This window comes from Microtus ochrogaster, chromosome X, assembly GCF_000317375.1.
Source record: "Microtus ochrogaster isolate Prairie Vole_2 chromosome X, MicOch1.0, whole genome shotgun sequence".
Classification (NCBI taxonomy): Eukaryota; Metazoa; Chordata; class Mammalia; order Rodentia; family Cricetidae; genus Microtus; species Microtus ochrogaster.
In genome coordinates, this window is record NC_022026.1 from 55,915,446 (window position 1) to 55,926,406 (window position 10,961).

The window sequence follows — 10,961 nt, forward strand, 5'->3', positions numbered from 1 at the left end:
TAGGCAGTTTGGATGCTCACCTTACTAGACCTGGATGGAGGTGGGTGGTCCTTGGACTTCCCACAAGTCAGGGAACCCTGATTGCTCTTCGAGCTGATGAGGGAGGGGGACTTGATTTGGGGAGGGGGAGGTAAATGGGAGGCGGTGGCGGGGAGGAGGCAGAAATCTCTAATAAATAAATAAATAAATGAAAAAAAAGAAAAACCATCAGGACAATGTGGGTTTCCAGACAAAGCTCTTAATGTGGAGATGGAGAGAGTAAAGTCAGGGGGTGGGTGAGAGAGAGAGAGAGAGAGAGAGAGAGAGAGAGAGAGAGAGAGAGAGAGAGAGAGAGAGAGAGAGAGCACAGAGAGTGAGGAGGAGACAGAGAAGCAGAGAGGTGGAAGGGAGGAAAAGATAGAGATACTGTTTCTTGGTCTCAGGTCCACTGAATATGGTCATCATGGCATCAGCAGGCTTAAATACTGTCAAGTGGCACAATGCAATGAGTGGACAGCACCAGAAGCTTCTAGAATCGACCAGCCTTTCCGAAAACAGCCTGCTTGCATTAGCGCAAAGGGAGCTTGTACTAAGCTGAAGAGACCTGGTTTTCAATGCTGGAGTTTTCTCTCCAGTTGTGTGTCTTATGCTGCTCATGGACTCCTGTCACATACTTCAGGATCTGATTGGACAGGTGGATGACTTGGCAGCAATTTCCCTCCCTGCCTGTGACTTGCAGCCTCAACCTACATCTGTTTCCAGGACTCACTGGAGTTGGAGCCTATACCAGGTTGTTCCAAAGGTCAGTTAGGTCCTTACTCTCTGAACACATCCATATAGCCCCTGGTGAAATACTCTTCCCTTTTGTAGGTACAACACTTCAGTAGAAAAGGGTCACTTCTCTCCATTGCCAGTCTTCGAAAATACTTTACATTACAGGAGGGATGGCTGTGGAGGGCAGGCTTACACTGTTTCAATAAAGACTTGGGAGCTGTTAGGACATAGGCTGGTGATAAACAGCTAAATCACTTGCAAAAGACAGTAAGGGGGTGGCACAATGTATTTACCAGGACAAGAGATTCAGACTCTTGGAGGAGGCAGATTTGCAGGAGTTAGGGTCCAGCTGGAGGTACACAGTCATTCCAGTTAAGGCTAGGTCACATAGGGAGAGCCTGACTTTACAAACAAATACAAACAAATGTTTAAGAAAGGCCAGACGTGATAGCACAATCAATCCAACCTAGCAAACAGGAGGCAGAAGCAAGCTGACCTGCTTGCGTTCCAGGCAAGCCTGTTATACATAGGGTTCTGGCCCAGCTCTGGTCAAATGTGAAATGGGAGAGTTTTTCAAGAGGGCAGAGGTCTACTTCCTGGAGTCTGTTCTCTTTCCATCACTGCACTGCAAGGGATGGTACCCAGATTGTTAAGCTAGGTGAAAAGCACCTTCCCCCAAGGTATCTCGCCTACATGACTGATAGTGGTTCAAACCCAGGTGGGCAGCCCTCCATAGATCTCACCCTGCACTGCTCTCCTTAGGTGCTCCTGAATTGTGCTGCATGCATGCAGTTTCAGACTGCAGATTCCTTCTCCTTTCTATTATTTGGTTGTTTCCCTCACTCTTACAGAGAAATTGCTGACTGAGTGTCTGTTCACTGTTCCCTGCCAAGAACACTAACATCTTCTCCTGAAGACCTGCTTCCCCCACTTGGGAAACATTAGCCATAACACATGTCCTTTGCGTGCCATGTGGTTCCCTTCATAAAGAGCTTCCTTAGCAAACAGACCAAAACTCTTCTCCATAAATGTGAAAACTGTGTAACCCTCATGACTACAGGGCAGATGGAATTGATGCCTTCTGGTTCCTTGATCACTGACCTGATCATTGAGAAAGCATGGACATTTAGGAAGGGAGTTCCTTCGAAGGCTGGTTGGCTGCTTGATATAGGAACAGGTCCATCACTAAATGGCATTGTCTGTTTCTTGTAATGGCACCTCAGTTAACTCATCATAAGCCACATTAATTGTGCTGGTGGTTTTACGATTGATTCCTGGGGTCTGCAATAGGCTGAGCAGGCACTGTTCCAATGGCCCACCCTGCCCGAAACAACTTCACTGATTTTGATGGTGTGAGAAGCCCTCATCCGCATGAAAGACATTTTATACAAGGAACAATCATCCCACCCAGCTTTTCAACAGCTCTTTAGTCAGATATTGTGTGCAGTAGCTTAGACTTTATCAACATTACACATCATGGATGGAACTGTAAGAAACAATACACAAGCTGTTCATATCTAGATTTTTGCACTTAATCTCTGACAGAATTACAAGTGCTCTCCACAAAGTCTGACGGGAACACAAAGGGGCATTAAGGGAAGAAGTCTTCTCACTCGGAATGTGGAGTGCATTTACCAGACCCAGGCTTCACGTTCACAACTGCAGAGGCTGGCATTTGTGCCATTATAGGTAGAAAATCTCCCTTCTGAGGAGCTGCCCTGCCAATCATTTCAGAATGAGAACAAGCCCCATTCTCCCTCTAATCAATGCTCATTACCACTTTGGTGTTGGCTTATTTGCTAATGTTGCTTGTTCTTTCATGTTTTAAGGGAAAGTACACATTCTTTTATGGGCCTTAGCTTCTCAGAAGGAGGGGTCACATTGTACAAGGACATTTAACCTGGAGACCCTAAATGAGTCACTTGGAACCCAACTTGAATGGGACAAACAAGCCATTCAGTATCAGGAGAAATCCTCATGCTGCTATTTAAACATGAATTGGACACCAGACTTGACAGAAAACATATCAAACTGTCACGAATGACCCTCTGAAATCTCAGTGGTGGAGCAAAACAGCAAAAGAGTACAAATGCCCATTGACTCTTACTGAAAATACAGACAAAAGCCAAGACTGCTTTGTGGGAATGTCATTGCTTTTTATAAACAAGGGAGGAGGAGCACCCAGGTCATCACGTCGGTGATTGTCCTCTCTGCTGAAGGCTGTAGAAATGGGCCTCCTTCAAGATCTGGTTAATGTGGGAGTAAGGACCTTGGCCTTGGCACAGTGCATAGTCCTCGTGTGAGAACTCGGGGATATTGGAGTATAGTTCAGCAATGTTCTGGTTTAAGCTGCTTTCTGGTACACTTCCTCGTACTGGGTTATTGATGCTGCTGTGGTTTCTTTCATTATCACTGCTTGACGACTGGAAGGAGAAAGACAGAAGGAGGATGGCTATTATGATACTGTCATCATTTCCTGTTCAGCTTGAAGAATACTGGCATCACGCTTTACAAAAGGCTCCACAGTCTATGAAGTGCAAACACTTGGGTAGCTCCTTCCCTCCTGACAGCAGCGCTATCACACAAACTGGGGTTAATGGCACCCATTTGACAGAACAAGAAAGAGATGTTTTACAACCCAAAGGCGAGTCTCTGGGAATGTTGTAGAGAGGGTTCAAACACAGGTTTTCTCCCTCTAAAACCCTTCATATATCCACTGACCCTATGGCACCATGCATTTGAATTACCTGAACCAGGGAAGAAGCTCCCAACAGCCAGGACAAAGAAGCAATCAATGCTGCAGAATGTGATAGGGATGAATGAGTAAAATGGAATGCAAGCCCAAGTCCCAATGTGGCAGAGAAATGACGGGGAAAGCTCTACTTACACAGACATTCACATGTGCACATGTGTATACATACCAATAACAGGATCTTTCCATGCCTATCCCATAGAGTGGACATATGTGCACGCCTTATGACAATACAAGCAAGGTTCCACTCGTACTTTGAAATGATTTTGATATTTGTTAATGAGAACTGTAAGCCATCAGCCAGCATTTCTGATGATTAACACAGACTGGTCCCCAATAGTGGTTTTAGTATAGTTTGCATATGGTGAGTTTGTTCTCAATATTGTCTTTCTTGAAGTAGCTGCACTCTGACATATTGGTGATATCATGTGGGATCCCACCCAAAGAGCCATATTCTGGGGTTCTGTAAATGAGGGATACAAATCAGTGTTAGAGTGCTTTTCTCACATGCATGGGACCTTGGAGTTCATCTCCTTGGGTACAGGAACACACTCATGAAGTTCTTGCCTCTAATCTTAAGACTATCAAAGGAAGAGGAGATGATCACAATGACCCCTATGTGATCAGAAATGTTGAATACTATTGGTATTCTATGTCTATAAGGTTATCTTTCCCAATGATAGCTGTAATAATGACAGAAAACAACATGTGCCATCATTCTCTGGGTATGTGGAACTGTTCACCCACTACATCACCTACAGGTATCCAATGAGTATTTATGCAATGAGATTCATGCACTCAAAGACTGTACATGAGAGACACAGAAGTCAGATGCATCTGTGGGTGAGTAACCATCAAATGGCTACCAATGGATTTAGGGGCTATGCTTGTGAAAGAGGTCAAGAGGAATCCAAAGAAAGTATGCTCCTTATAAGACCTCTAATGCAAAAATTTAGATGTAGCAATTTTACTATATGGTTTGTTTATAAACATGCAAACCCAGGCAATGGATCACTTTGGATAAAAACACCCAGTACACACTCTGGTTTCTGTGAGGTAGATTTCCTTTCTTGGTTGTTTCATGTGTTTTTTTTAATGGAAAGCAGGGTAATCATCACAAATGGGAGCATTTTACTTTGCACTCTGTGTCAGGAAGATGATAGTATCGTACAAAGGCTGAATATATTACACCGAGGGGCTCTGGGGTATGGTGACAACAGTGGAGAGCTTGCCTAGCACACAGAATGCACTGAGTTTGAGCCCAGTTCAGCATTACATGTGCTGAGCAGTACTCCTGTAGAGCCAGGTGGACTGTGGAGGATTAGTATGCTAAGGCTATGATGATCTATAGTAACAGGGCAAGTTGTGGTTTACCTGAGTTACCTGAGACCCTGCCTGTGAAAACTCACAGAAAACCTCTCAGTTTCAAATTTCTAGCTGGCTTATAAAATTTTTACCTCAGCTGCATAGTGGCATCACTATTACAGTAATGCCCATTGTACAACTTAAGCATCTTGGATATTAACAACCAGAAACCATTAAAGAGTTTTTATAAGGGAAGTAACTGCCAGGTCAGATGTGCATACACCTGTAATACCAGGACTTCTGAGGCTGAAGGAGGAGGATCTAGAGGACAGTGTGGGCTAAATATGAGCTCCAGGACAGCCCCAGATATCTATCAAGAAGCTGCCAAAACAGAAACCCAGACAGATGGACAGGCAAACACACAAGAACAAAGTAAGAATGAAAAAGAGAATGGAGAAGGAAATTCAACTAATATAAACAATACATCATCTATTCATAGTCTTCAGACAATATCAGTTGTGCTTTTTCTAAAAAAGGAGTGATATTCTTGATTGCTTATGGGATGACTATATTTTCCAAATCCTTTGAAAAACTTAAAGTATAGTTAATAAATGTCAACATTATGTATTGTTTGGAAAAATTCTCATGTTGTCTTAGATTTTTCCATTGTTGTGATGAAACCATGACCAAGGCAACTTACAAAAGTGAAATGCAAAGCTTCAGAGGTCAGTCAGCAACCAAGACCACCATGGGGGCTACATGGCAGCAGGACAGTAGACATGGTGCTGGAACAGGTGCTGAGAGCTTGACATACAACCAGGAGAGAGGAAGGAATAGAGGGAGGGAAGGAGGGAAGGAGGAAGGGAAAAAGGGAGAAAAGGAGAAAGGGAGGGACAGAGACAGACAGAGAGGTAGGATGGGCATGTCATGGGGCTTGAAACCTCAAAGCCCACCCACATAGTGACATACCTCCTATGCTTTCCCAAGTGGATTTAGGACTGAAGATTGAGCACCTAAATATATGAGTCCATTGGGGCTATTCTTACTCAAACCACCACATACTCGTACAGTTTGAGATGGGAAACCATTGCTTCTACTTTTGTGATATCTTCACTTTCCATCTAATCTACATCAAGTGATTCATAGGCAAAACAAAGATTCACTTTGTCAGTAACTGAATAACAGAATGCTACTACAATGCAATGAAAATCTTTTATGAGATTCAGTTCCTCCTGACTTCCAAACAAAGATTACAGAAATAAACTGCAATGCTAGAAGAGAGACCTTGGGAAGAGTGCTCTTATGCTACTAAGTGGCAAAGACAGCCTACCCTCAGCTCCCTAGGCAGGTCTTCCACCATCCACAATGGCTATTCATCAAATCAACTGTCCTCCCACTTACAAAGCCAGGACTTTGTAATTTTCTTGCTGTGAGAATGGCCTTGAGAAAAAATTTTTTATTTGGAAATGTTTATAATGCAGGACCAATGGGGAATTTGTCTATTGTGTGATCGGCTTGCCCTTTTGACAGCCCAAACGGCATTCCTAGCAGAGATAGTTACACCTTCCTATGATTCAGTTTCAGAGTGAGTTAATTTCTCAGAACATAGAAGACCTGAAATATTTCAAGATCTCCAAAATTTAATTGACACATGAATGACCCTTATCATGTTCTGACTGCTTTCAGAAAAGTATTTTCAGAATGCCCACCCATGTACGAAGGACATTATGGAAAAAAGGAGAAGATTTATTGGCTCGGAGGGTGGTGCATATCTTTAGTCCCAGTACATGGAAATGAGAGGCACTTGCATCTCTGTGAATCTGATGCCAACCTGGACTACCCACTGAGATCCAGGATAAGCAGGGCTACACAGTGAAACCCTGCATTGAAAACAAACAAACCAGGGAACAAAAGAGATAAATTGATTTATGTGTCCCTGGGTGTAGTCTTTGTGCACCAGGAGTACTTAGGTGCCTGTGCAGCTCACAACAAGGGAATTCATGCTCTTCAGCTGGAGTTACAGGTGGAGAAAAAACCCTCAATATGGATGTCCAAATTCTGAGAGAGAAGCTACTGGTTCCAACTGCTGACCTGTCTCTCCAGCCACATAAATCCCATGCTTGTTTCTCTGCACTCTCAACACACTGGAACACTTGTTTTGAGCATGCCCCTACAGGTCCGTGAACTCCATAAAATAAAAAAAATATTTCAGAAGAATCTATGGAAGAAGATCTCATCATTTAAAGTTTCCAAAGGTTCTAAACAATGATGTGGCCTAGATACATGGGCAAAGGCAAGGTTATACTTTGTTGAAGACCTTAATAAAATCTGAATGTTTTACTCAATGTCAAAGAATCAACTTAGTCAGCAGAGATCTGGTACAGTTCTGTTTGAGGACAGGACAGAGAATTGCCTCTGCATGTTTCTTATTTACCAGTTAGCTCAGAAGCCTACTCAACTGGGCTGCTCTTGGGGAGAATGCTGGATAGACACAGGCCTTTGCAATGCCCAATCTATCCAAACACATGCTTGTGGATTTACTACTGGAACAGGAATCTCATCTTGTCCCCAGAGGCCCCTGAGCTGGAACTGACCTGAAAGTCTCTTTCATGGGATCTGCACTTCATGGGGACAAACTTCCAAAAGAGGGAAGCAGCCAGCAGTCCTACCTAGCTATGATGCCTGTAAACCACAACAACCAGCATGGTAAGATAGCCCTAAGGGTGCGGTAGTGGCACATGCACTAGCGGTGACCTACAAACCCTCAATCTTCAGTCCTGCTCAGGAGGAGGGAAATCATATCTGGTACAGGAAACCTAGGGGTAGATATAATAATGAAATCTGCAGAAGCAGTAACTGCCCCTTTAAGAAGACATCATAATCCCTAACTATACTGCAAATATCTAGCCTTACACCCAGATAGAATAGAAGTGTAGTCCTCATGCAGCATGATGGAAACGTCTTATTCCAACAGAAGAGACCACTGAAGAAAGCCACAACTAATGAAAATGCAGCACCGTGGAGCCCAGTCCCAACAGACACAAGGAAGAGAGTGGAAGAGGGAAAGTTTGCTCGAACCACAGGATCATGAAGTTTCCTGTGAGCCAGTGTCTCCTGGGAATGTCAGAAGCAACACCCATGGTCTCACCAAAGACATGCCACAGTGGCCAGGAAATACCCTCACACCTCAGTGCTACGAAAAACAAAAATGAAAACAAACCTTTAGGCAACAAAGGGACACTGATAGTGGGAGAAAAAAGCCCACAATTTGATTATCCAATACCAAATGGCCACTCAATAGGATATGCAAAAAATAATAGTATAGGATTCTCTGTGTGTGTGTGTCTCTGTGTGTGTATGTGCACGTGTGTGTTTTCAATAAAAGAAAATAAAGGTCCAAATTTGATATTGAGCAAAAAAGAGCAATATATGAAAAGATTTCCAAGGACAAAGGGAAGGTTGAAAGGAGGTAAGTATATTATAATCATAAAAATAAAATGACTAGAAGATGAAAGCCACCTGCTCTAGGCAGTGCAGTGTGGGAGGAATCCTCACAGATGGAGTGTGAATACTGGGGAGAAACAGAGCTCAAGACTGGAGAGGATGATTTGGAGGACAGACAGATGCTGATAAGATGTGGGTTTGTAGTCCGTAGAGGAATCTCCAGCCATGAAATGTGCAGGAACAGACATGGCAGGAACATCTGGAGACCTTGGGTGTCCGGCTAAGAACTCTCTTGAGCTGCACAGACAGATGCTCACATGGATAAATGGGAAAGGAGGACAAATATGACAGAGGACACCCACAAAGTTTTTTAAGTATCCAGAAACAGGCCACACAGATCTTGGTGATAGTGACAGAAACACAAAGCAATGTCCGGTGACACCCATAGAGTCAAGGTGAGACAGTCGCTGAGAACAGTGAACACACAAACACACAAAAACACACAGACCACTGCAGACATCACCTGGCAACTTCTATTTTCCCCCATTTTAGCTTAGCATGCTCCCTAAATTGAGTTCTAGTGTAAGCTAAGGCAAAGGAAGGGGCAGCTGCAGACAGCAAGGTGCAGTGAGCAGCTTTGGGAAAAGGACTGCCAAACAGGAGGTGGTGGGAATGCTGACAGCAGCTGGGAATCAAAGGTGAGGAGGAAGGCAGCACCTGGAAGAAGTGTGGCAAGTCTCCAGTGGGTGGAGAGAGAGCCTCCATTGCTAGTGACACAAACCCTGGGGAAATGGAAACAGGAGTGATAAGGAAGAAAGTTATCCTGAAGTATCACCCCAAATACTGAATGGAAATGCAGGAATATGCATGATACAGAACTGGATAATGCTTCCTAAGGTAAAAAGCAAGTAAATTCAGCATTTTTTGATCTTCAACTCTGGCTTTTCATCCAATTCCGTTCCTATATACCTCAGAGATACTCGTTTCTGAATCCCCAACAGTGTAATGAAATTCACCCTTAATACCCACTGCACCCCAGGAATTACATGATGTTGTTTACTAACCAAAACTGACAAGCCCTAAAAAGCCCACTGAAGACTTTAGACTATGAATTCCCAAAAGCTCCTCACATTTACAAGGGCAGACCCTGCTCTACTGATCCCACCAAACACTGCACACTCTTGAGTCAGAAGGCACCCAAGAAAGCAGGCTGTTGGATTACTCCCACTTTGCAAATGAACAAGGGAATAAATGCCATTCATATGGGAAATTCTGTGTGCAGGGAAGGGGCCTAATTCAGGCAATCTGAAGACCAGAAGATAAAATTGGGCCATATCTTGAGTTCTAATCTGCATTGTAACTGAAAAATTCCACCTCTGATACAAGTCATATGGCCTCATCTGTGTGAAAGTACTGAGTGCAGTTTGAACAAGGCAAACAAAGATGACTAGGAAGCCTCATATGTAGAACACATGCTTATCATCAATCGACAATTCCAGAGTCTAAAGTGAACTTGCATATGAGAATGCTCACCATACTTTGGCATGCTCGATGGTCAAAGGTTCTTAAAATGTCTACAAGCTATAAGGCCACTTTAGCACAGCTCCCTCACCCCCATACACACCCTTCCAATGAATGCATCTTCTAAGATCACTTTAGAAGGCACCCACTTTGCTTAGGTTTCACAGCACAAATAAGGACATTTCTTCACCTCAGTGAAGGACTCAGAGCCCTCTCATGTCTCCCTGACGAAGTTCTGTCTTCCACATTGTACAAGGGAGTTAAGAGTGAGGTACATGGGCCTCTATTTCATTTCTGTTGCTGTGATAAAACACCCTGACAAAAAGCTACTCAGAGATGAATGTTTGCTTTGGCTTACAGATCCAGGGTTTCATCCCTTATTCCAAGAAATCAATGCAGGAACTTGAGCAGTCAAGAGCAGAGAAAGACTAAGCACAGGAATCCCTGCTTGCTTGATCTCTTGCTTACAGCTGGCTTTCCTCTTCATGTATACATTCTAGATGCCTTGCCCAGGATGTGGCAACACTCACAATGGGTTGGGGCTTACTGCATTCACTAACAATTAAGATAACCCCACAGTCATACCCCCAACCTCATTAAATCATTCTTTAATAATACTATTTGAAAGTCAATGAATTGAGCTGGAAAAAAATTATACTGAGTAAGGTCACCCCACCTCCAAAAGGACAAACACCACATTTTTTCCCTCCTATGTGGGTCCTATTTCACTTTTATGTGGGACCATTTTGTTTTGTGTGCTTACCTTGAAGTCCCTTTGGGACCCAAGAAACTAGAAAGAGGCCCTCGAGTTGGGAGAAGATTGTACAAAGGATGGAAAAGAGCACAATACTGGTAACACCAAAGTGGAGAGCAGAAATCATGGTGTCAGAATGGCTCAAGCATCTTGTGGAATAATGGGAATGGGAAAAGGAGGGGTTGATGTAAGGGTTAACCAAAAAGAAGTGTGCAGAGAGAAGCTACATGAGGACTGATGACCTTAGACCCCGAGAACAATATATTGTAAGAGGAGGTATTGGAAGACATGATATGAGAGAATGTGAGGGGCAGACTGTGGGTGGAGAAGTGAAGTGAGAATAGGGGGAGGGAGTGGAGAGCACAGGATGTGGACAGCTAAGGAAAACTCAGGGAGTATGAAGAAGTGAGAATAGGGGAAGGGAGTGGGGAG

General features: G+C 43.6%; 2 protein-coding genes across 7 annotated transcripts in view; both read right to left on the minus strand.

Moving 5' to 3' along the window:
* LOC101989687 (protein FAM156A/FAM156B-like) overlaps positions 1–10,961 on the minus strand; it is a 23,464-nt gene that overhangs the window by 9,582 nt on the left and 2,921 nt on the right. The window lies entirely within an intron of this gene.
* The window catches only part of Fam104b (family with sequence similarity 104 member B), a 26,769-nt gene continuing 18,341 nt past the window's right edge, over positions 2,534–10,961 (minus strand). For all 6 annotated transcript variants that reach the window (XM_013350647.2, XM_026784815.1, XM_013350646.2 and 3 more), the window contains exon 3: positions 2,534–3,176. In XM_013350647.2, coding sequence (XP_013206101.1) covers positions 2,943–3,176 — 234 coding nt within the window. In that variant the 3' untranslated portion in view covers positions 2,534–2,942. The remainder of the gene's footprint in view (positions 3,177–10,961) is intronic.